General features: G+C 36.3%; 3 protein-coding genes and 1 long non-coding RNA gene across 21 annotated transcripts; 2 read left to right on the forward strand and 2 right to left on the reverse strand.

Moving 5' to 3' along the window:
• Positions 1-3,130: 3,130 nt before the first annotated feature.
• Positions 3,131-3,496, reverse strand: LOC138908321 (uncharacterized mitochondrial protein AtMg00860-like). The gene has a single exon (XM_070198982.1). The coding sequence runs from the start codon at positions 3,494-3,496 to the stop codon at positions 3,131-3,133; it is 366 nt and encodes a 121-aa protein (XP_070055083.1).
• Positions 3,497-6,898: 3,402 nt separating this feature from the next.
• LOC104110579 (uncharacterized) lies at positions 6,899-14,449 on the reverse strand. 15 transcript variants are annotated; one of them, XR_011412449.1, is made up of 5 exons: positions 14,241-14,449; positions 13,735-13,795; positions 13,182-13,579; positions 8,855-9,267; positions 6,899-8,760 (listed from the first exon to the last, which is right to left on the reverse strand). It is a non-coding gene; the product is annotated as an uncharacterized lncRNA (long non-coding RNA). The 15 variants fall into 15 exon arrangements; XR_011412445.1 differs by adding an exon at positions 13,972-14,027 and having other exon boundaries at positions 13,182-13,856; XR_011412451.1 differs by lacking the exon at positions 14,241-14,449 and having other exon boundaries at positions 13,182-13,318; positions 13,468-13,579; positions 13,735-14,233.
• Positions 14,450-14,702: 253 nt separating this feature from the next.
• On the forward strand, positions 14,703-17,677 carry LOC104110578 (uncharacterized). Of its 4 annotated transcripts, XM_070189047.1 has the most exons (7): positions 14,704-14,974; positions 15,633-15,903; positions 15,980-16,076; positions 16,161-16,285; positions 16,362-16,446; positions 16,551-16,686; positions 17,534-17,673. In XM_070189047.1, exons 1-4 carry the CDS (start codon positions 14,816-14,818, stop codon positions 16,282-16,284), a joined length of 651 nt encoding a protein of 216 aa, XP_070045148.1. In that variant the 5' UTR covers positions 14,704-14,815; the 3' UTR covers position 16,285; positions 16,362-16,446; positions 16,551-16,686; positions 17,534-17,673. The 4 variants fall into 4 exon arrangements, with proteins under 4 accessions (XP_070045159.1, XP_070045148.1, XP_070045153.1 ...); XM_070189058.1 differs by having other exon boundaries at positions 14,703-14,974; positions 15,642-15,903; positions 16,362-16,686; XM_070189052.1 differs by having other exon boundaries at positions 16,362-16,686; positions 17,538-17,677.
• A 122-nt stretch (positions 17,678-17,799) lies between these two features.
• Positions 17,800-18,919, forward strand: LOC138901305 (uncharacterized). Its single transcript, XM_070189063.1, has 4 exons — positions 17,800-17,890; positions 17,955-18,149; positions 18,259-18,309; positions 18,595-18,919. The coding sequence occupies exons 1-4, from the start codon at positions 17,840-17,842 to the stop codon at positions 18,745-18,747; spliced, it is 450 nt and encodes a 149-aa protein (XP_070045164.1). The 5' UTR covers positions 17,800-17,839; the 3' UTR covers positions 18,748-18,919.
• The last annotated feature ends 6,776 nt before the right edge of the window (positions 18,920-25,695 follow it).

The following is a 25,695-nucleotide window of genomic DNA, read 5'->3' on the forward strand; positions in this document are numbered from 1 at the left end:
AAATCACCCTTGTAGCCTAGACTGTGTGGCCGTCTGCTCTTCCTGAATAGAGGCTAAGTTTCCCTCTAAAGCTTCCCTGGACGAGACATAGGAACTAGACCTCGGAGAGGTCTGCACCTCTCCCTCTGCCCATTGTGGCCTTCTTCCTAATGGTTTTGGGCTGGCCAAGGGGCAAGGTACCTCTACCTCGACCCCTAGAAGATTCACCTCTTCCTTTTGTAGTTTCGCCGCGACCACGTGATCGAACCATTATCTGTATCAAAGCAAAGAATATTGTTAGTTGCAAGTCATCATTCACCACATTCAAAACTTATGTTGGCAAGGGAGAACATTGTGGACACAGTGAGATTACGATAAAAATAACAGATTGTTGAAACTGGGGTCTGCAATCCACAGATTTTTTATGTGCTGACAACACAATTAACAAGTATGGTCGCACTTCTGTCAAAGAACATCAGAGGATTAGAAGCCCCTCTCTGAAGACAGTACAGAGTCTCTTTTTCGGCCGCAGAAGCACTAGCTTCACCAAGTTGCCCAAAATATCAAATATGCGGACCGCAAAAAATCAAGTGTGGCCGTAGATTTCAAAAATTACGCACATGCATTTTTTTCTACTTAGATTTTGTAATTACTTGTACAAATAGACATGGTAACATGGTATAAACATGAAAATTATTAACCCAACCCATTATAGCATGTATTATCAACTATCCAGTTCAGATCTACCCCACATGGATGAACTCTAATAACAGATAGCCTAAAAAAAACTAAAATTTTAAAATTAAACTAACACAAAAATTTAACATGAAATAAAGTATACCAGATAGATTGAGTGCACTTGGTGTATAAGCATAGGTGGTTGTGTGTGGGGACAGTGAAAAATCTCTCATGAAACTTGCAAAGTAACAGTGATTTCGAGGAAAGGGAAAAATGTAAAATAAAGTCAAGTTTTCTATTTATACTATCCTAAGAGGGAAAAGAGGTTGAGTGCGGCCGCAGATTTTCATGTGCGGTCCGCACTCTTGCACCTGGGCCTACCCAATCTGAACCTCATATGCGGTCCGCACATTTTTGAGTGCGGCCGCACAATTCATCTTGCGGCCGCAGATTTGTCCAGCACTGACAGACTTCAACTTTAGAGAGTTCACATTTTCACATTTTTGCAATCTTCCAACTGTGCGGTCCACATGTGAAATGTGCGGCCGCGAATGTCCTCCTGTTGTGGCACAAAGAATTGTGCGGTTCACACAAATAAAGTGTGATCCGCAGATCCTTGAACACTTAGCCATTTTTTAGTTCAACCTTATTGCAAGTCACACTCAACCATGTAGCACACTTCAAATAAAGTTAGAACACAAATAACACCTAACTACAAAAAGAAAAAGGAAAAGAACATGGGTTGCCTCCCAAGAAGCGTCTGATTTAACGTCGCGGCATGACGCAATGTCAAAGCTCCATCAAGGGAAGTAAATGACCGCCACCATGTGGATATCTCCAACCTTGCCCAAGTAGTGCTTCACCCGGTGACCATTAACTCAGAATACATCATCGTTCTTGTTCTTCAAGTCTAATGCACCAAAAGTTGGCACACCAACAATTTTAAATAGACCACTCCACTTGGATTTTAGCTTCTCGGGAAACATTCTCAACCTTGAGTTAAACAACAATACAAGATCGCCCACCTTGAACTCTTTGTTCCCAATGTATTTATCATGAAGATATTTCATCTTTTTTGTACAAGGATGAACTCACATATTCATGGTACTGGAACTCATCCAATTCATTCAAATGTGCAACCCTCAAGTTAGCGGCTACATCCCAATCAAGATTTAACTTCTTTAGAGCCCACATTGCCTTGTGCTCTAGTTCCACCGGAAGATGACAAGCTTTCCCGAACACCAACCGGTATGGAGACATTCCGATAGGGGTTTTGTAAGCCGTCCGATAAGCCCATAACGCATCATCAACCTTCTTGGACCAATCCGTCCGATTAGCATTCACCGTTTTAGACAAGATACTCTTTATCTCCCGGTTGGAGACTTCCAATTGCTCACTAGCTTGTGGGTGATAGGGAGTCGTGACCTTGTGAGTAACACCATACTTGCTAAGTAAAATGTCACACACTTTGTTGCAAAAGTGTGACCCCCCATCGCTTATGATTGCACGTGGAATACCAAATCTTGTGAAAATATTCTTCTTCAAGAAAGCCACCACACTTCTCGCCTCATTGTTGGGTAAAGAGACGACCTCAACCCATTTGGACATATAATCCACCGCGACCAAGATGCAGGTATTTTCACAAGAGCTCACAAAAGGACCCATGAAGTCAATGCCCCAAACATCAAAAATATCAATCTCTAAAATGGTTGTGAGAAGCATTTCATTTTTCTTTGAGATTCCACTGGCCCGTTGACATTCATCACATCTTTTCACCAACTCACTAGCATCCTTGTAAAGAGTAGGCCAATAAAAACCACAACTAAACGCTTTGGCCGTCGTTCTTTCTCCACCATGATGACCACCATATGGAGAAGAATGACAAGCCCTAAAAATAACACCTTGCTCTTCTTCCGTTACACACCTCCTAATCACCCCATCCATACAAATCCGGAAAAGGAATGGTTCATCCTACTAAAAATCTTGACCATCTCTTTTTGAGCTTCTTTCTTTGGTTTGAAGAGAACTCATCCAGAATGATTCCACACACAAGAAAATTTGCCAAGTCCGCGAACCATGGCACCTATTTCATTGAAATTGCCAGAAGTTGCTCATCGGGGAAGGAGTCATTGATTTCAAGGCCATCATGCGGCCTCCCCTCCTTCTCTAAACGAGACAAGTGGTCCGCCACTTGGTTTTCACTATCGTTTCTATCTTGGATGTCAATATAAAATTCTTGCAACAAGAGTACCCATCTCATCAACCGAGCTTTGGAGTCCTTTTTGCTCATAAGATAACGAAGCGTTGTATGGTCCGTGTGGACAATAACTTTGGCACCCATCAACTATGGGCGGAACTTCCGAATTGCAAACAGAATAGCAATGAGCTTTTTCTCCATAATGGAATTGTTGACTTGGGCACTATTCATAGTCTTACTAGAATAGTAGACCGTATGAAAAATTGTTTTGATACGTTACCCCAAAACATCCCCAACCACTATGTCACTTGCATCACACATGAGTTCAAAAGGCACACTCCAATTTGGAGCGGTAATGATGGGAATAGTTGTCAACTTGAGCTTCAACAATTCAAAATCTCTCATGCAATTATCATTGAAATTGAATTTTGCATCCTTCTCAAGGAGTTTGCACAACGGGTTCACCACTTTAGAGAAATCTTTGATAAAGCGCCGGTAAAAACCCGCATGGCCTAGGAAACTCCGTACACCCTTCACCGAAGTTGGGGGTGGAAGCTTAGAAATCACCTCAATCTTTGCCTTGTCAACCTCAATTCCATTCCTTGAGATTTTATGGCCAAGGACAATACCTTCCTCTACCATGAAATGGCATTTCTCCTATTTGAGTACCAAGTTGGTTTCTTCACATCTAGCCAACACTTTGTCAATATTTACAGGACAATAATCAAAAGAATCCCCAACCACCGATAAGTCATCCATGAAAACTCAAAGGTAGTCCTCCACCATGTCCGTAAAAATAACCATCATACACCGTTGAAAAGTCGTCGGTGCATTGCACAAACCAAATAACATCCGCTTGAAAGCAAAAGTTCCATAGGGACATGTAAAGGTTGTTTTCTATTGATCTTCCAAGGCAATGAGAATTTTGTTGTAGCCCGAACACCCATCAAGAAAGTAATAGAAAGCACGACCGACTAATCTATACACACCCTCTAACCGGTCACCGTTCTTGTAGGAATTAATTCATTCTTACAATTGGTGACCACCGTCACGCTCCCTTATTTGGGACACATTCAACCGGATAGGTCCATGAACTATCGGAGATGGGGTATACAACCACGACATCCAACCACTTGATAATCTCCTTCTTGAAAACTTTTTGCATAGCCTCATTGAGTCTTCTTTGATGTTCAATGGACGGTTTAGCACCATCTTCCAACTTGATCTTATGCATGCAAAAGGCGAGGCTTATACCCCAAATTCTGCCAAGGTCCACCCAATAGCCTTCTTCCTCTTTTGTAACACCGCTAATGTGGAATCTACCTGCACGTTAGTCAAACAAGAGGAAAGAATAACCGGTAAAGTAGAACAAGGGCCAAGAAATTCATACCGAAGGTGTGGAGGCAATGGCTTCAAGTCCAAGGTAGTCGTCTCTTCAATAGAAGGCTTTGTAGGAGGAGTCTTCCTATTTTCAAGATCCAAAGATAATTTCCGGGGTGTATAGTTGTACGATCCCATTCCTTACAAAGAGTTCACTTATTCCATGAAATCATCCATCTCGTCATCATAAAGGTTTAGCAAGACGGCCTCCAACATATCACCAACATTGATAGTAGCACTTGTGTCATCAACAATAATATCGGTTACCAAATCCACAAAAGAACACACCTCATTGCTATTTGATTGTCGCGTGGACTTACTCACATGGAATACCATTTTTTTATCATCAACCCGGAAAGTGAGTTCTACGGCTTCAACATCACAAAGAGCCTTACCCGTAGCAAGGAAAGGCCTTCCAAGAATAATTGGCACTTCATAATCGATTTCACAATCTAGAATGACAAACTTCGTCGGAAGAATGAATTTATCAACTCGAACCAAAACATCTTCAATCACACCCAACGATCTTTTCATGGTACGGTCAGCCATTTGCAATCTCATAGAAGTGGGTCTTGGTTTTTCAATCCCCAAAGTCTTGAAAATCGATTAGGGCATCAAATTTATACTTGCCCCAAGATCACAAAGAGCTTTAGCAAACTCGACACTTCCAATTGTACAAGGAATCGTGAAAGCACCGGGATCCTCCAACCTAGGAGCCATTGAATGAATAAATGCACTCACTTGATGAGTGACTTTGATAGTCTCAAAATTCATCGACCTCTTCTTTGTCATAAGATCTTTCATAAACTTTGCATAACCGGGGCATTTGTTCCAAAACTTCTACCAAAGACACATTGATTGAGAGACTCTTCATCATTTGAATGAACTTCTTGAATTGATTCTTGCCATTTTGCTTGGCAAGTCTTTGAGGGTATGAAGGTGGAGGCTTAGGCAATGGTGCCTTTGCCTTTTGCACTACCGGTTCCGATATGTCAATGATATGTTTCCTAGACGGGTTCACCTCCTCTTGAGTTTCTTCCACACTATCATCAATATCAATCCGATCTTCCTTATTTGGTTGAACATTGTTTGGGATCTCTTCTTCTTGCATTACTTGATCATCATCAACAAGTCGCCTTCCACTTGAGATGGGTGCATTCCCGCCTCTTCCACTTCTTGTGATAACCGCCATAGCATGCCCCATATTGTTACCACCCTTTGGGTTTACTACCGTGTCACTTGGTAGTGCACCCTTAGAATGAGAATTTAGCGCTTGAAAGATTTTTCCCATTTGAACTTCAAGATTGCAGATTGATGTGTTGTGAGAGGTAAGTCGGGCATACGAATCGGCACTCTTTTCCATCATTTGCTGAAACATATTCTCAATATGTCCCATCTCATTGTTTGAAGAACTTGAACCATGGGAAGGATAAGGAGGTGGGTTGCTCGGTTGTTGATACAATGGAGGCCTTTGAAAACCCGACCCCTGGTTGTCTTTATTGTTACCCCAACCACCTTGGTTGTTGCCTCCCCAATTTTCTTGGTTGTTTCCACTCAAATTTCCTTGATTGTTAGAGCTCCAATTGTCATGATTGTTTTGTGGTCGCCATTGTTGTTGGCTTGGGCCTTGGAAGTTGTTTCTTTGCCCTTTAAAATTGTTCACATATTGTACTTCCTCCTCTTACTCATTATAAGAATCATCTTGATCAAAACCGACATCATCTTGCACATAGTTCTCCACTCGAGTTTGCACTTGTGGACCCTTAGTCCTCTTCTTGTTCACCAAAACATTCACTCCCTCCATAGCATGAACTTGCTTAGGGGCTTGCACTTGATTTAGTTGAGCATTTGCTAGTTGAATCATGGTAGTGGTCAATTCAGCAATGGCTTTCCCATGGTCTTGCAATTCTTTGTGGAGGTGGATCATATTCAGATCACCTTGTGGGATATTGGCCCGGGATTGCCAAGCCGATGACGTCTTCGCCATCTCATCTAGAATGCCACACGCCTCCGCATAAGGCGTAGTCATAAAGTTTCCACCGGCTAATTGATTCACTACACATTGGTTGGTTGTGTTAATCCCACGATAAAATATTTATTGTAACATGTTTTTCGCCATATCGTTGTTGGGACATTCCTTAACCACTATTCTATAACGCTCCCAAATTTCGTGTAGTGGTTTATTCGGCTCTTGTTTGCATGCCAAGATCTCGTATCAAAGTGTAACCATGTGCCCGGGAGAGAAACTTAGCAATGAACTTGGCCGCCAACTCATTCCAAGTGTGAATTGAATGGTTTACCAATCGTTCCAACCAATCTAAAGCTTTCCCCTATAGAGATAAGGAAAAAGCCTTGGCCTCAATGCATCCTTAGAAACATTATTTTGCTTGCTCCCCCAACATGTATCCTCAAAGCTCTTCAAATATTTGTAAGCATTTTGAGTTGGAACACTGATAAATAGTTGATACGAGCTCAAGTCGGATTTTTCCTATCTCTAGTCCAAACCCTTTAATTAGGCTAGTCAAATCCTTAACTAGGCCAATTTCTTGTTAACCAAGCTTTCCTGGACTAGGTCCCTCTTTCTCAAGTTAAGACCAAGTCAAAAAGACATGAATCAATGTTTGCAACCATTAATTCTAAAATTAAAGCATGAACAAGGCTAAATAATAAACACTCAATCATAAACAAACATTAAATTAAATACCCATAAAGTCTATACACTAGGGTTGGGTCAGAACCCTAGTAAAAATCTAGCTACTTATAGTAGAAAACGAAGAAAAAGAAGAAAAAAACACTAATTAAAACCATAATATAAAATTAAAATGATAAACTATGATGTTTTTATCCCAAAATGATCATAAATTTCCTAAAATGGTAAATTACAACGGCTAGCTGAGAAAACTTCAAAAATTGACCTAAAAAGTGATTCCCGTCTATTTATAGTGGCCCAAAATTCACTAACAAAAATGCCCTTCGGGAGATTCTGCGGCCGCATATTGCTTGAGTCTGCAGGTTGATAGATTCTGCAGCCGCATAATTTGATCTGCGGCTGCACTTCAGCTTTTGCGACCGCACAATTCATGTGCGGTCCGCTCTTCTAGCAAGGCTTCAGTCTTGGTCAATTTGCACTCTCTGAACTTTTTGAATTTTTATCAGTCCGACCATGTTCTGCGGCCACACAAATTGTGTACGGTCCGCACTTCTTCTTCAATCACCTCTGGGCTTCTTCATCAAGTCGCGGCCGCAAAAATACTTCTGCGGACCGCATTTTTTGTTTGTTGCGCCCCTTCTTGCCTTGTGAGTCGGAACACTATTTTATGAGTTGGATTTCTTCATTAGAGTCCAAATCTCCAACATTCCCGCAATTTGCACACTTTCATTAGTTTTGAGAACATAAATCAACATTTTCGGACTAAAACTAAAGCAAGAAGGTATTAATAAGTGGTCAAAATTCACACTTATCATCCGCCTAAAACGAAAACTTAATTACCAGGTTAAAATGAACATAAGCACCATGGGCATAATATATTTCAATATTCAAACTGGTAGCTACTACAAAGAAGTAGTTGTTATCTTGTAGATTCTTTAAATTGTTTTTAGTTATCCGAGCAAGGCCCTTTCTTTAAACCAAAAAAGAAAGAAAAGAAAAGTTTCCTTCCAACAACTTTGGGGACCTCTTGCTAGAATAAGCAATTTTAAATATTTATGTTGGCTTCCTTATAAAAGTAAGCTCTAAACATGCCCATATCAGAATTTTATTAGTCCTCTAATATTTTAATGTATTACTGAGTTCAAATGAGAGCAATCTAAAAATAGTTAAAGATAAATCAAGTGTACCACAAACATATTCACTAAAAACAGAAATAGAAATGACACACCAAGAACCATAATAAGGCCTTTGATGTTTGCGATTTTAAAATTTTGTGACTCCACAGTTTCAAATCTTAACCAGTTTTTATCCTGTTACAACTTCCACAAACAGGTGGACAAACAAATCTCGACTTCCAGCACCCTTTCTAATTGAGTAATTGTTAATTAGTCTCATATTTTCAATACAAAAGCCACCATTAGGACTTGGGATACATAGATCCTTCCCGAGTGTAATAGATACATGTTGGACGACAGACATGTATCTATTACAGCTAGGTCCAAAGTTGTTTGATCCTACGTTATTCATAATTAACACAACATTGAACTTCCTCCAAATGGTGAAATTTCCCCTTAAATGAACTAAGCTATTCGAAAAGTTGAGCCAAGGTAATTCTTTACTTCAAATTATTGAATATTATCGTGTGTAAAACTCGTGTCTCATCTAGTTGAGTACAAAAGAAATAAAAGCCACCTTCAAGAAAGACAACAGAAATGATACAGTAGATATTAATGACAACATTATCAATACCTTGATTGTCCAAGAAGAATAGGAGCTACAGTGGATTCCTTTTATCTGTTCCTCTCCACCGTAGAGGTAAGAATGCAATATGTTGCCATATGAGTGAATCACTTTGCCTTTGAGCACGAGGACTTAACTAAAAATTTGAGACGAAAACTCAACTTCTTCTAGCAAAAATATTTTACAGTATTTGTCAAGGATGCAAAGGACTCACTATTATACTATGTTACCTGGATTCTTCTGTTTGCCTCGATGTACCATCAAACAGTGTGATAAGGGCGCCGGTACTCAAGAAAACATATTGCTTATATCACAATGCATGTACTGCAGAACCCCAAGACATGCTCCAGGCGCAACCATAAGGTTCCCCGCAAACAATAACGTTTCTTCGCCATATGGGCTTCAGAATCAAAGGCAAGGAAAAACCAAAGGGTTCCCCATCCTAAAAGCTCAGCCTTCAATAGACAAAAAGACCAACACATGTATATAATAATTTTCTTTCACTCCAACCAAGTTTAATCGCTAAAAGTATAATCATAAATTTATATGTTTAGATATACCTTTTCATGTCATAGAAAATAGGACAATGCTGATCAGAAGAGTCTTTAAATCTTTTCTTTGAAATTTTAGAACTATTTATAACCTAGTTGTTAAGAAAATATGATTAGTAAATAAGAGACTATTCTATAACAAGGATATTAATCATCCAAAGCAAAAAGAAATATAAAAAATAATTCTCTAGTAACTTAATAACATTGGAGAAATAAAATAAAACAAAATACGCTCTGGTTATTCTGAGAAACGCATGAAGAACACCCTGAAAGGTTGAGACTAAATATGAACAATAGAGTAAAAATACATCATTTGGTACTATAAGTACGGTAGTTACTGAGGCTCATATGTACCTTACTGTGATAACCCAAAATGTCATCTTTAAATTTAATAAATTAATTCTGTGTTCTAAGACCTCGAAAAGCACTATTTATCATTCCTCGATTTGCGTGTGCAGTACGTAAAATTTTCTGAAAATTTTTATGTGAAAAATGGATTAAAATATGAATTAGAGCTTTAAAACTCAACAGAGTTGACTTTGGTCAACATTTTAAGCAAACGGACTCGGATCAGTGTTTTGACAGTTCCGGTAGATCCGTATCGTGAATTGGGGCTTGGGCGTATGCCCGGAATCAAATTCCGAGGTCTCTAACCCGAGATATGGAATTTTGATGAAAAATTAAAAGTTTAAGTTCAAATAGTGACCGGATGTCGAATTATGTGCAAACGACCCCAGAATAGAATTTTGATGATTCCAACAGCTCTGTATGGTGATTTTGGACTTAGGAGCGTGATCAGAATTTTATTTGAAAGTCCGTAGTGGAATTAGGCTTGAAATGCCGAAAGTTGAATTTTTGGGAAGTTTGACCGAGGGGTTGACTTTTTGATATCGGGGTCGAAATCCGATTCTGAAAATTTGAGTACCTCCGTTATGTCATTTATGATTTGTGCGCAAAATTCGAGGTAAATCGGACGTGATTTGGTAGGTTCCAGAGTCATTTGTAGAAATTAGAAATTTCAAAATTCGTTAAGCTTGAATCTATGTGTGATTCGTGTTTTAGTGTTGTTGGATGTGATTTGAAGGCTCGACTAAGTTCGTATGATGTTTTAGGACTTGTTGGTACATTTGGTTGAGATCCCTGGGGCCTCGGGTGAGTTTCGGATGGTTAACGGATCAAATTCGGACTTAGAATAAATAGCTGAAGTTTCTGCCCTCTGTTGCATTCGCACCTGCGGAAATTCTATCGCAGGTGCGAGCTCGCAGAAGCGAGCCTGGCAAGCGCAGATGCGCAACTGAACTATGGGGCAATGGTAGCAGGTGCGAGGGAAATTCCACACCTGCGTGAGCGCAGATGCGGAGGGACGCGCGCAGAAGCGGCCTGCGCAGGAGCGCAAACAGGCGCGCAAATGCGGGCAAAGGCGCAGATGCGGGACTTTTTTCCGCACATGCGGTTGGCGCAGAAGCGGCCAAGTTGCCGCAGATGGGAAAATCCCTGGACAGTACAAAAACAGAGGGGTTCCGAGCTTTTGCCATTTTTTGGGCATTTCAAGCTCGAGTTGGGCGATTTTGAGCAAGGTTTTTACGGAAAAACTTGAGGTAAGTCCCTTGTGATCATTTCTACTCCATAATATTGAATTATCATCAAATATTTCGAATAGATTACATGTTTTCGAGGTGAAATTAGAGGATTTGGGCCCAGGGATTTTAAAATAAGAATTTGAGATTTGGAGGTCAAGTTGATGTCGGATTTTTGTAAAAATGGTATGGTTGGACTCGTAGTTGAATGGGCGTTCATATTTCGTAACTTTCGCCGGATTCCGAGACGTGGGCCCCACGGGCCATTTTTGAGTTAATTTCGGATATTATTGAAAAATATAGTAATTTCTTATAGAATTGATTCTATAATTTTTGTTGACTGTATCGAATTAATTATGACTAGATACGAGTCGATCGGAATCGGAAAATCGAGGAAAAAGCATACTACTTGATTAAATTGGAGCAAGTCGAGGTGTGTGGAAAAAATTTTCCCTAGAATTGATATTAATGTGATTATTGAAATGTGTTGAAAGTCGTGTACACAAGGTGACGAGTGTGTACACGGGCTAAATGTGAAAGATTATATTTTTAAATTACGTAGGTCATTGTTATGCATTTATTAAATTATTTTATCTTGTTATATTCTTCATCATTGATCTGAGATATATACATTAAATTTGTTTGACCTTTTCCTGCTAATTGTTTTACCTGTTTAGTTGAAACTTGGTTTCTTTTATTCTATGCATTATTTGAAATTGATTTTCTTTAAATTAAATATTATTAATATGAAGTATTTGACATTTTTAAATTTGGTATTGAAGCAACGTATTAAACTTTTTGAAATATTATTTTGCTAAATTATTTATTTTCTAATATTTTTGTAAGATTTTTGTACTCATGGTGATGGAGCCGTGAGCTCTTTATTGTGGAAAAATATTATTGATGATTTATGTTGGCATGAGCCGTGAGCTCTTTATTGTGGAAAAATATTGTTGTTGATTTACTTTCGCAAATTGAAATATTTGGGCACTTGAGGTGCAAATTGTGATATGTTGTGATATTGATACGCATGCGGTGGTATAAGGTCTGGGTATTGAAACGCATGCGGTGAGATAAGGGTGGCTTGATACGCGTGGCTAGTAGGGGAACTACTAGAAGTCATGCGGTGTGATAAGGATGGCTAAAACGCGGGATGCTATTTCGGGAAAAATGTTTTCTTTATAATGAATTGTGAACGCTCCCGCGGTGAGATAAGTAAATGAGATATTGTGAATTTATTTATGATTTGGGACTACGAGGCGGTACCTCGGTAGTGCCCTTGTTGATATTGATTTATGGCCATAGTTGCCTTCGATTAATTGTTGTGATTTCCATAAAGTTGAAAGGAATTCTGTTTTGATCCACGAGATATTATTTGCAATTATTTGGTGTCATTAAATGTGACATACTATTTGATTCATTTGCATAGTCATTTTATCTTATTAAATTGTTTAAACATTTTTCCATGTCAATATTTATTCTCCAGTAGGGCCTAACCTGACCTCGTCACTACTCTACTGAGGTTAGGTTTGGCACTTACTGGGTACCGCTGTGGTGTACTCATACTACGCTTCTGCACATCTTTTTGTGCAGATCCAGGTACATCTTACAAGTCTAGACGTCAGTGAGTTACCTGCGCACGGAGACTTTGAGGTATATCTGTCAACGTCCGCAGACTCCGTAGTCCTCTTCTATTATTTTATGTTGCTTCCTTATTTTTCTTTAGACCTTGATACATAGAAACATTGAGAATAAATTTTTTAGAAGCTTGTGACTTATTTCTACCGGGTTTTGGGAGTGGTAATTATTTGAATTGTAGTTTATTTATTTCAGATATTTATGATTATTCCGCATTGTTAGGCTTACCTAGTCTCTAAGACTAGGTATCATCACGACCTCCTACGGAGGAAATTTGGGGTCGTGACACTTACACAATGATCATTTTATGATTATAGTATCAAGTGATTGAGAGGTAAATTCTTTACCTATGCCACATAAAAGTAACAGCACAAACACCTCAGCAACCAGTAGGATTATATAACAAATAAATGACAGGCACAAAAACCTCAATAAACAATTAAGGAACCAGAAGGAACGCAAAATAGGTTGCTAACAAAAATATTGACAGTTCCTGGTCAAGGTGAATGCAACTCTCGTCAACTCTTATACCCTTACAGTGACATAATGCCAACCAAGCAATAAATGAATGTTAAAATATAAGACACGAGCATAACCTAAAATCATATTTGTATTTTTTATTTTTTCCATCATTAATAGGTCCATCTGGTGTTGTCGCAGCAAGATCATAAAATTTCATATTACCTTCTGGACGATTAACGTTCTCTTTTCACAAGTATTTGTAAATGTTCAAAAATCGAATCAGAGCAGTGTGACATGGACATGGACAATTTGTCAGTGTCAGTTCAAACCTTTGTTGAAGGTGTGCTTTCAACGCGAATTTGAGATTTCCATGAACATATGGCTTTCGTCAGTTTCAGACAATCACAGTTGTCTCAAATGATGCAAAAGATTTTCTTTACAAGAGGCTCATCAGTTCCAAACACTCCTAGCCGTCTCAAATGATGCCAAAAAAAAAAATTCAACATATTGATGGCAACAATTTCAAGTTTAATTGCTCTCTTAGATATATTAGGAAGTAAAGGACATCGAAAAAATAGGAAGGAAAAGATATGTTTAAGTACAACTCAAGCGTACCTTCGGTTATTTTGCCTCCAACAAGATGAATAATGCTAATAACCAGAAAAGTAAGATCAATAGCATCTGATTTGTTTTCTTTCGAAAGTAGAAACATTCTCCTTTAATATATCTACAGGTAGAAGAGATGTGAGATTATATGCATTTTCATCAGCTGCCACTATTTATCCATCATGAAAAAGTCAATATTGGTAATACACAATCAGATAAAACAATATTCAACCTATGGTTACAAAAAGATTAATATAATAACACTAAATGAACTACCTGATATGTATAATAGCATTTCCTATCGTCAATTTGAACACTACTAATACATTCCTTGCAACTGTAGTGTATTATTGCAGATAATCAGTTGATATAAGAAGCAAATATCCAAATGCACCCAACTACAATAAAATGATTCAGGCATATCATCAAACACATATGATAAATTATTAATAATTACACTTAAAAGAACATCAAAGAAAAGAGGCATATGATCAATCGGAGATCGAGACAAACCTTGTGTGGGTTGAGTTTGGCCAAAAAAATCAGAAATTTGATACTTCAGTATTTCTCTAAGCCGGATTAATTTCACAATAATTAGTTTGTACAAAGGAGAAAATTAAAAAAATAAAATAAAGATATAGTAACCAAAATCATACACTGCAGAATCTATTTCTAGACATGCATGTGCATATCAGATAAAATTAGTGAAATGCATATAAACATAGCCAAAAAATATCAACAAACAAGTACAATAAGCAAAAATTAATTGGACAAAACCTTACCAGAACTGCGAGGCGAGACAATAGCAAATTAGAACCAAAAAAGAGAATCTTTGAAAAGAAATCCACAAAATGGATTAACTTTGAAGGAAATCCAGTGAAGACTACAAAGTTGTAGAAATTTAAAATGGCAGAGAAAGTACAGGGGAGTGAGAAAACGACAGCAAAATTGTGTGACTGAGATAGACTTCTGAAAATGAAAAACAGACTTCTGGGGTACCACTTTGTATTGATCCATATAAGTAGAATACACGTGTTTATATATATATATATATATATATAAAAAAAAATTAAAAAGAGAGGAAGAAAATAAAACTGCCGTACAATATTTTGGAGAAATTTCAGAATTTTTAATTTTTTTAAAATTAAACCTTTTAATCCACAATATTATTTAAAAATCTTTTACCTTCCATTTGTCTTAAATTATCTCTGCAAACCACGATTGACACTCACGATTGAAATCCACTATACTCGGTAACAACCGCTCAAAACTACATGTTTATATTTCTTTCACTGATACACGTATTTCAATTCTAATTTTTCTACTGCTATCAAGATTTAAAGAAAACATACGGCTTATGCAAAAAATGGCTACTCACATTGATTTCATCAAGGATGTAACAATTTCGAAGATGCAATGCAAGTTGAAAGTTCGGGTTGTCCGTCTGCGGGAAGTACCAAATCGTTTTAATTCAGACACTACATTCTCGATTGAATTGGTTCTACAAGATGAAAAGGTATTAAAAATAAGTTATTTTCTTACTCATTCGTTTTGCTCTGTTTCTTAAGTTGCAAATTTAAATTTGATGCTTTATGTGTTTGAGTTAGTAATTAGTGATATGACATAATTACTGGTCATCCTATATGTGGTCATTACAGAGACCAACTCTACTCTCTGTAATTCAATCGAGAACTACAGAGAGTTTTAAGGTTATACAATAACTGGAAGGCATTTAATAATCCAATTTCTCCAGATATGTTTTGAAAAGATATTCAATGTAAATTGAAAGTATATCACATGGTAATAATATGTTTTACCTTTTCTGTTTTTTAATGTTATGAAGTTGGAAATCGAGTTTCTCCATATTGTGCATTACATGTTCTACTTTTTTTGTTTTTAATGTGATGAAGTTGAAAATCTGGAGTTTTTGCTCTGTTTTTTTGACTATTTAATTCTCTACTGTTGAAAAGTAATTTTACTACAATTTAGTATTAGTATAATTTCAAGTATTCAAGTATAGTAATATAAATTTGAAAAGTTAAATCTGGAATTATTGTATTACTAAGTCCTTCAAAAACCTTCTGTTATTTAATAAATTTGAAAAGTTAATCTGGAATTATTGTATTACTAAGTCCTTCAAACACTTTATGTTATTTAATGTAATTTCTTTGTAGGGCGATCAGATACATGCTTCTATTGGCAAGTCAGTTTTGCATCTTTTCAAAACCCAAATTAATGAGCTAGGATTATATCATATGGCGAACTTTATCGTTTATCATAATAAGGAGAAGTTCAACACCACAAAACATAGGTTGAGGCTGACGTTTACTCAACGGACAACCGTGGCTGAAATAACTGATCCACTTTTTCCAATGAATATCTTTGATTTGCGACCATATGATCAATTGATAAATAAGATTGATGTGAACAAGACTGAATTATTCGGTAAAAATAACTTTTACCTTAAATTTCTAATTATGAACTTTTCTATTATTTATTTTAACGAATACTTTTTCTTTAGATGTGATCGGAGAAATCGTCGGTTTTAGTGAAGTACACATGCACAAACAAGGTAAAATTTCTAGGAAGTTTATGGATATTGAACTACAAGATAATGAGTAAGAATAAACATTCATCTACTAATTAATGATGGGTTTGATAATTACATATGCTAAAATTATATTTTTATTTCTATGTGGCAGGAGGAAGAAGTTGTCTGCTACATTCTGGGGCAAGTTTATTGATGAAATTATACCTCACATGCTAAGTTCTAACAACCAGCCTATTATTGTTGTGATGCAGCTCATAAAAGCCTATAAATTTTAAGGTAGAATACAATTATTCAATTTGACATTACTGTGTGAAAGTTATTCATTATGTCTTACACGTACGTTGTTTTGTAGATTCAAATTCTGTGCGCAATACTTGGAATGCATCAAAGCTGTGGATTAATCCAAATTTTCCTCAATCTGATGAGTTTAAAACACGGTTCAATATATACATTTATATATAAAAAAAAAATTCACTGCATCTAGACTCAAATAAATTTTTCCAACTATACATCTAACTGTTTTAGTCATTCATAAATACAGATTACTTTCTGTTCGGGATAATTACTCTGAGAGGCTGACTCAAACCATTTCTCAACAAAGTTACTCTGTCGCGGATGAATTAGAGAAAGGCATTGTTCAAGTTAAAACAATTGGCCAATTAGTGGAGTCCATGCAAGTGAGTGAACTATCTTGTGTAGTATTAATTTAACCGGTTTTTCATGTTAATAGTTGGAAAAATACACATCTTTGTTTCTCTTATTTTATGGTTTGAAAAAGTGGTTGAGCATTTAGATAGCTACGCTGAAAATTGAAGTTTCAAGTTTATTTTTTGCCTTTGGTTCTCTTATTGTATAGTTTGAAAAAGTGGTTGAGCATTTAAAATATGAAAAGTTCTTACATTACATTTATCTTCTTTCTTTGATATTCTGAAAAAACATCTTTTCTAGGTCTTTACATTACATTTCAAGTTTATTTTTGGCCTTTGCTTCTCTTATATTGTGGTTTGAAAAAGTGATTGACCATTTAGAATATGAAAAGTTCTTACATTGCATTTATCTTTTTTCTTTGATAAACAAAAAAACAAAAAACAACAAACAGCAAACAAACAAACAAACAAACAATGCACCTACACTGTAAGCTTAAACTAAGGAAAGACAGAATATACCTTTCTGCTATGTAACAAAGCAACTTATCAGTGCAACAAATTGATATCAACTAATTCGCCTTACCTGCGAACAACGGCATGTCGGTTCAGTTCCTCAAAATCACAATCCATATCAGAGAGGTCCCCATCATTCCTCATGTCAATGACTCGCCACATGGACCATATTTTCTATGTCTTTACATTACATTTCAAGTTTATTTTTGGCCTTTTGTTCTCTTATTTTATGATTTGAATAACTGGTTGATCAATTAGAATATGAAAAGTTCTTGCAATACATTTATATTATTTCTTTGATATTCTGATAGACAATCTTTTCTTTATCTTTTCATTACATTTGTCTTATCAATTTATTCAACAGGAAGGTCCCTGTTGGATTATTGCAAGTATTGAAAATTTAGATCTTGAAAAAGGGTGATCGTATGTCGGCTGTAAGAAGTGTCAAAAGAAGGTGGATAAAGTGGGAAACATTTATCTTTGCCCAAACCAAAAATGTAAAAATGAAGATTACTCGGCGGTGAATAGGTAATAACAAAAGCTCTATTTCATTAATACATCAAAATGTACATTTATATCTCAAATCCCATGTGTATTTAGGTACAGGCTTCAGGTTAGAGTACTGGATACAACTGGATCTGTTTCGTTGTTGCTCTGGGACCGCGAAGCCATGTTTCTCATAGGCAAGTCCGCAAATGAATTGAAGGAAGTATTACGTGAGGTATATCAACTAATTATATTCATATTTGTTATTTGGAATATTCTAACGCGGAATTTCATTCTAGAATACTGGCGCTGTTGATAAGTGTTCTTATCCAGTGGACTTGAACAATATTCTTGAGAGGAAATTCATGTTTAAGGTTATTATCAAAAGGTCGAATATTCAATTGCAAGGTGAAGTTTACAGTGTTGTTAAGCTTACAAATGATGAGCAACTGATAAACAAATATAGCCCTGCTCCACATTCAGATGCCTTCAATGTATGTGATTTTCGCTTACAAACTTCAAAACATTTTAAAATTGCGAGTTTCTGTTAAATTGCATATTTTGTAGTATAATTTCAAACTCATTTTTTTAATTTTTTGATAGGACCCTGACTTCAATACTAACCAAAGCTTAGATGGAGAGAAGGAATGCGAGGTAAATACATAACTTTTAATTTGTCCGTTAACATTAAAGCTACTTACATATCTCGAAGGATTTCTTTCTGAATAAATTTTCAGATCTGGAGTAGTTTTTTTATAACTTTAAAAGTTCTTAACGATCATTTTGTTTATTCTATAGGAAGCTACGAACACACTATTAATATTTTTTCAGATTATTCATTCTTTTGATTAAATTATTTGTAGGGCATAAATTAATAAAGTTATAGTAACTATAAGTTCATTGCTGATTTGCACTATTTTTTGTATTTTATATATACAGGATTCCACTGAAGATAACGACTTAATCGATATTGCAAATACACCTGCCAAGATAGGTGTAACTAATGCCGCAACAATGGTTGAAGAAGATCCGAATGCACAGTTGTCGGGAAATAAAATCAAGAGAGTATTTAAGAAGAAGAAAACATCATAAGGTGTTAATGTAACAGTTGGAGAATCCAAGAACTGTTTGATTAGTTACTTTAGTATATTATTAGTAGTCTTATTAGTTATGAACAGTATATTTGAATCATTTCACCTTTCTTCTCCTGTTTAACTTTTCAGTTTTACTTAATGTGGAGATTTCAATGGACAAGATATTTGAAACTTTTCATGGTTCTTTCTGTTATTAATGTTTTCCTATTCATATAGATAAGACAGTCCATTCATTTTTACTTCTCCAATTTAATTGTTAATTAGTGAAGAGGCTACTTGGCATTGTTGGTTACTTTTTGCCTCATCTCACTGTTACATTGGTTCTATATATAGTCTAGCATTTGTTTTTTTCATTCGTGGTTGATATATTTCTCCATCAAGCTATCTACATTAATGTGAAGGTGAACTTTGTTGTTTTATTGCAGCTTTGAATTTATACAGATTTCAAAGCTATCTCATACTGCTGATATAAGTCAATAAATGAAACTAGCATGGCAATTTCTAGCTGCAACAAGAGAATGATAGAGTTTGACTCCTTTTTTTAAATTCTTTCAACAGTTGGTTGATGCTTTTGTTCGCAAGGAAGTCAAGAATTGATGCAATGAGTGAACACGAATAGCCTTGAGACACGGATTAAATACTTCAGCAACTACATAAATTATGATATGTTTACTTATTATTTCAGCTCTTAAAGTCTAAATAATTTGATTTCCTTTTATACTTTCTCTGTTGGTTGGATACCTATGTCTTCATCGTATCAAACCTTTAAAGCAAATTCATTAGCCCACTAATTATTAAAGGGGAAAGTTGGAATTTTACTTTATTTGTATTGCTGTTATGAGTTTGCTTTGTTAATAATCTCTGCTACAAATCAATATCATATCTGGTTTTTGGGTATTGCTTGCTAAACCAGATATGTTGGACAGGTGCAGAACAAGTCGGACAGACGTAAGTTGTACAATTGTCAACACCTCTACGATGCAACTCTCCAGAACAACACCTTTATCGTACAAAAAATGGTTCTTTTCTTTTATTCTCTTTTTTTCATTGTGCTGTGAGCTGGTGATTGTCCATGGACGCAAAATATTTTTGGGTGTAATTTTATCGTTATAATGCATTTTATTTTTGAAATTCAGATGTTGTTGATGGCTCAAGCGAGAGTGTATTTAAGAATAGTGAATCAGACTCTTTGTCTCTCATTCCAATCACCATTTAATTACTACAGCAAAGTCATTGAACTTTAATTGGTGAACTAGGTGAATCTTTTTTTTGGGGGGTATTGCTTGCTAAACCATGTAAGTTGGACAGATAAAGGACAAGTCGGACATACTAGGTCAATTCGGACAGGCTCAAGATAAGCGGACAAGTACAGGACAAATCGAAAACACGTCAATTCATATAGGCTCAGGATAAGTCGGACAAAGGCAGAACATGCTAAAAATTCAAAATCGACTATCTACGTATCAATGAGCTTAATACATTAAATTCAGAGTTTTACATTCGTTGCTTCATATAAAGGACAAGTCGGACAAGGACAGTTACCAATATATTTACCAAAGTAATGGTCCTTCCTAATGACTGTTCATTAGTCAATTAATCACATATAAGAGTACTGACCACGAATGATGAAGCAATACTATTAGCTGGTAGCTTATTAATTTTGTCAAACAATTGTTATTGACCAAGTTGTTCAACGCTTTCAGTTAATGAACTGTGTCAGAATGTTGATATTGGCCATTCTAATTCGGTTACTCAATTATGTGACTTCACTTGGGAACCCCGAAGATGTTCAGGAATAGTCATAAAAGACATACTTTTCATCAAGTTATTAGTTTCAAATTTGGGTTTAAAATTTCTTTTTTTTGACTGAAATTTGGAGTTGCATAACATTCGGTGATTGAATTGTTTCTGAATTTAGTGGGATTGAATTTACTTGTGAAACCTTAATTTGAAAATTGGGATATATTTCCTGAGGGATAAAAGAGATCAAGAGAATCCGTATTCTTTAGAGCAGCTTAACGTACTCTCTGAATAGTCCATTATTGGTGATGAAAAGCTTGGACACATTCAGTACATCATTATCTCTGAATCATTTTGATGTCAAAGTTCTCTGCAAAAAAAAGAAATTAATAATATTTGGCGGTACATAATGAAGAACGAGTCTCTCCATATTAATGAGTTCAAAATAACATAAAATTATTTTATAGTAGTATCAATCCTAATTTTTCAAAAGAAAACATTTGAGTTTTGTTCATCGAACAGGGAATTTTTTTTTTCTGCCTAAAATAAAGTTTCTAGGTGAGAATATCAAAATCCAAAATTATATATTTTAGCCACAAAGGAATGTGTTATGATATTATACGACAACATATGATCTAGAATTTCTTTTCAATATATTATTATAAAAAATATGGAAGAACATGTTATGCATAAACACTACAAACGTACTCTTAAAGGAAAAAATAAAAATCTTCGTCGCTTTTAATTGATAAAGAAGATAAAGAGGATTTTGGTTTTTCATGTGCTACATAATCAAACATATATCACAAGCATCATATTAAATATATAAAACATATATCTTCAGGTACATATTCAAATTCTAAAATTCCAATGTCGCACACAGTAGGGAATTAAAGTCTAATGCTATTACCCCATATATATCACGGGTGCCGTATTAAAAATATAAGATAAAGAAAATAATACATAAACCTTACAAAAAAACTCTTGCAGGCAAAACTCACAACCTGCTTTGCCTTTAAAATATTCACCCATGGAGACGACTTTTGTCTCTCATATGACTAAAGCTAAATCCTAAATGTTGTTCTATCACAAATTAGTTTTTCCTATGTGTCATATTTTAAACTACGTCCTTTCCTCACCAGATGTTTTCCAATGGATAACTATATTTCCTTATGACTTGAATGTATGAATATCCAGTACATTCAATGGTTCATAAAATAATAGCATTTTAATACTCCTTTGTGTCTATCGTATTTTTTAAAAAATATTTTTTTATATTATCCGCGCATCGCGCGGGTACGTATACTAATATATATGAAGACACGTGGTTTTAAGGAAAAGAACGAAGAAAGTTGTAACGACCCGACTGGTCGTTTTAATAACTAGCGTCTCGTTAGGTGGCTTAAGGTCTCAAGCAGTTTCGTGTTATTTATTATGACTTGCGTGTGGAGTCGGATTCGATTTCCGGATGATTCAGGATTGATTTGGAAGGGTGATTCTTGTTTTAAAAGCTTAAGCAGTAAGAGTTGACTTGAGTTTGACTTTTATGTAGACGACTTTGGAATGATGTTTTGATGATTTCAATAGTTTTGTATGGTGATTTTGGACTTAGGCGTGTGTCCGTATTTGGATTTGGAGGTCCGTAGGTTAAGTTGATGCAATTTGATGAAAATTAGAAAGTTAAAGGTTTGGAAGGTTGAGAGGTTTGACCGGGAGTTGACTTTTTTTATATCGGATTCGGATTTTAATTTCGGGAGTTGGTATAGCTCAATTGTGTCATTTGGAACTTTCATGCAAAATTTGACGTCATTCCGGGTTGATCTGATATGTTTCGGTACGAGTTGTAGATGTTGAAAGTTCTTAAGTTCACTAAGTTTGATTTGAGGCGCGATTCATAATTTTGATATTGTTTGATATGATTTGAGGCCTCGATCAGGTCCGCGTTAAGTTATGTAACTTTTTGGTATGTTTGGACGGGGTCCCGAGGGCCCCGGGTGTGCTTCGTACGAGTTTCGGATCATTTTTGGTCATGATGGCAGTTTTGGTGCTCGTTCTTCGCACGTGCGCATATTTGGTCGCATGTGTAGACGCACTTATGCGTTGGAATTTTTGCTTCTGTGAACCAGAGGAATCTTGGCGAGTTCCGCTTCTGCGGAGGAATAAGCGCAGATGCACAAGCGCTTTTGCGAGTTAGGGATCGCTTCGGCGAGAAAGGGGTGCGAGCTGGGTATCCGCTTCTGCGGTGAGACTGGCGCTTCTGCGGAGTCGCAGGTAGGGAAAATTTTGTGCGGGTGCGGTCGTGGTTCTTTAAGTTGATGTAGCAGATGTGACGTTATGGCTCACAAATGCGAGGCCGCAGGTGTGACATTTTGTCTGCAAATGCGAAAAAGGCTGGACAAAAGCATATATTTCGAGGGTTTGATGATTTATTCACTTTTTGAGCTAGAGGCCTCCGGTTTAGGCAATATTTGAGGGGTTCTTCACGTGTTTAATTGTAGTAAATGTTCTTTATCCGGATTTAATTATATTTTGTGATTCCATCTTTGCTTTTAATACTAAATTAGTGAATTGAATGCGAGAAAATGAGAATTTTTGTAAAAACTTTTCAAAAATATAAAATGAGGATTTGAAGGATGATTTGATGTCGGAATTGGTTAATTTTGTTATGGTTGAAAAAATTATGGTTGGACTCATGTCGGAATGGGTGATCGGATTTTATAAATTTTGTCGGGTTCTGAGGTGTGGGCCCGGGGTTGACTTTTTATTTTTATATTAAAGATCGAAGCTTTACTATTCGAAATTATTTCCTATGGTTTTTATTTATGATATTAAGTTATTTTGGCTAGATTTAACCCATCCGGAGGTTGTTTCACAAGAGAAGGTCATTTTAGAGTATCAGTTTAGCTTCTTTGAGGTAAGTATCTTGCCTAACTTCGTGTGGGAAAACTACCCCTTAGGATTTGAGTCGTTTGTGCTATTTGTATCATGTGAAAGCTGTGTACGCGAGGTGATGAGTACGTCCTCGAGCGTATATGTGTAAAATTGACCGGTTAGACTCTTAGGCTTCTTTCATGTATTTATTTGAAATTGTTAGCATATGTTGTACTTTTTATTCGTCATGTCTATTATCAGATGCTTTATTTGAAGTTGTCATTACATGTCACATTCTTTACTTGTCGAGTTACTCTTATATGCTTTATATAAAGTTGATATCACTTTTATCATTATATGATTTCTTTTTTGTGGAGTTATTCTTCGTTGAAATTGTTGTACATGATATCCCTTTTGTTGCCGGGTTATTCTCATGCATTTAGATGTAGTACTAGTGCGTGCCATCTATTTCATTGTTAGCCTAATTCATACACTAGGAGCCAAAGTTTACCATTACATGGAAATACTTTCACTATTGAGTTTATCCTTAAACAATTAATTGGAATTGAGGTTATCGAAAGTCATTAATCTATTTTAATTAAAATTGTATAAAAAAAAGGGGGTGCCGTTCCTTGTTGAGTTACTTTCCTTTTGTGTTATTGAGATTTTATACGCATTGTGTTTGAGCCGTGGGCTATTTGTTGTGGAAATATTGATAATTGTTGGATCCTTGGAGAGGTTGTGGCCTATGGCACTTGTGTTACGAGTTGATACGTCATGTTGTTGTGATGTTAGCATTTGTGAATTGTTGTGTGATTTTGGTTGTTGTTATGCGAAGTATAAGGGTGGCATTTCACTATTGTTATTATGCGGAGTATAAGGGTGGCATTTCACCATTGTTATTATGCAGAATATAAGGGTGGAATTTTACCGTTGTTATTTTGTGGAGCATAAGGGTGGCATAATACCGCTGTTGAATGTATTGAGAGAAAAAGGTGGCTATTGATTTATTGTCCGGGCGGAGTGATAAGGGTGGCTATTATACTGAGTGATATGGGTGACTATCGGAGAGATAAGGGTGGCAATTGTTATTGTCAGGGCGGAGTGATAATGGTGGCTATTACACAGAGTGATACGGGTGGCTATCGGAGGGATAAAGGTGGCAATGTTAGGGATGATGTGTTATGGTTTGGAGACATTGGGTTGGTGATTTTCGTGTGATGGTGTATATTTTCTTGTGTTTGTCATACACCTTACGTGACTTGCTTGTTGTTTCGATGAACTATTCGATGTCTTTGGTATTACTTGTTGACTTGTGCTGCAGTAGTAAACTCGCACAAGCAAACACTGTAGCATACCACTTATACTAGTTCAGGAGTATGAAACTTGACATTTATTGATCATGCCCATGTGTTCTTGTATTATCTGTTTCCATATTGAAATTGAGCCTATGACTATGCCAGGCGGATTGTGATTGTGAGCCTGTGACCATGCCGGGCGGATTATAATTGTGAGCATGTGATCATTCCGGGCGGATTGTGATTGTGAGCATGTGACCACACCGGACGTATTGTGAGTGTGAGCCTGTGATCATGTCGGGCGGATTGAGATATTGACACGTGAGTTGTCCGTGCGGTTGTGATTCGAGATGTAGGCACGAGGTACCGTGAGTACATGATGGTGGGTTGAGGCCCGTGACTTGTGACTATGAGATGAGGTATCACAAGGTGATTCATTGTGAAACTTGTGTTAGAACGGCTTGATTAATCGGATGTCCTTTATGTTCCTTATTTGGTTTTTATGATACTTAACGGTGTTCTTATTGCTTTACTATTTATATCACTTGTTGAGTCTTGTTACCATTTACTGATTTTTGCTTTCCATTATTAGTTTTATACTTCTATACTGTACATGTTATTTTGTCTAGTAAGTATCTTGACTTGTACCTCTTCACTACTCCACCGAAGTTAGTCTTGATACTTACTGGGTACCGACCGTGGTGTACGCGTGCTACACTTTTGCATATTTTTGTGCAGATCTAGGTACTTCAGAGTCTGTTGATTGTTAGATAGCGGATCAGATATTGTTGTGAAGACTTCAAGGTATACATGTCATCGCGTTCGCAGGCCTCGGAGTCACCTTCGGAAGTTATTATGTATAGTTTATTTCTATTCCTGAACATTTGTACTTAGAGATTTTCTAGTGAACTCAGTAGAGCATATGACTTGTACTACCGGTTTTGGGATTTATTGGCTTTGTATAGGAATTTTCGTTTTATATTTAATAGTTGTTTGTTAAATTTTATCATTAATTCAGTATGTGTTAGGCTTACCTA

Source organism: Nicotiana tomentosiformis, chromosome 1 (genome assembly GCF_000390325.3).
Source record: "Nicotiana tomentosiformis chromosome 1, ASM39032v3, whole genome shotgun sequence".
Classification (NCBI taxonomy): domain Eukaryota; kingdom Viridiplantae; phylum Streptophyta; class Magnoliopsida; order Solanales; family Solanaceae; genus Nicotiana; species Nicotiana tomentosiformis.

What these genes read in the sequence shown, in the direction of transcription:
- LOC138901305 (XM_070189063.1), top strand. Translation starts at nt 17,840, where the DNA reads ATGTTTCTCATAGGCAAGTCCGCAAATGAATTGAAGGAAGTATTACGT. An exon ending in TGAAGGAAGTATTACGTGAG is followed by an intron (nt 17,891 to 17,954) that starts GTATATCAACTA and finishes ATTTCATTCTAG; the next exon opens with AATACTGGCGCTGTTGATAA. An exon ending in CACATTCAGATGCCTTCAAT is followed by an intron (nt 18,150 to 18,258) that starts GTATGTGATTTT and finishes ATTTTTTGATAG; the next exon opens with GACCCTGACTTCAATACTAA.
- LOC138908321 (XM_070198982.1), bottom strand. Translation starts at nt 3,496, where the DNA reads ATGGTAGAGGAAGGTATTGTCCTTGGCCATAAAATCTCAAGGAATGGA.
- LOC104110578 (XM_070189052.1), top strand. Translation starts at nt 14,816, where the DNA reads ATGCAAAAAATGGCTACTCACATTGATTTCATCAAGGATGTAACAATT. An exon ending in TGGTTCTACAAGATGAAAAG is followed by an intron (nt 14,975 to 15,632) that starts GTATTAAAAATA and finishes ATTTCTTTGTAG; the next exon opens with GGCGATCAGATACATGCTTC. An exon ending in ATTGAACTACAAGATAATGA is followed by an intron (nt 16,077 to 16,160) that starts GTAAGAATAAAC and finishes TCTATGTGGCAG; the next exon opens with GAGGAAGAAGTTGTCTGCTA.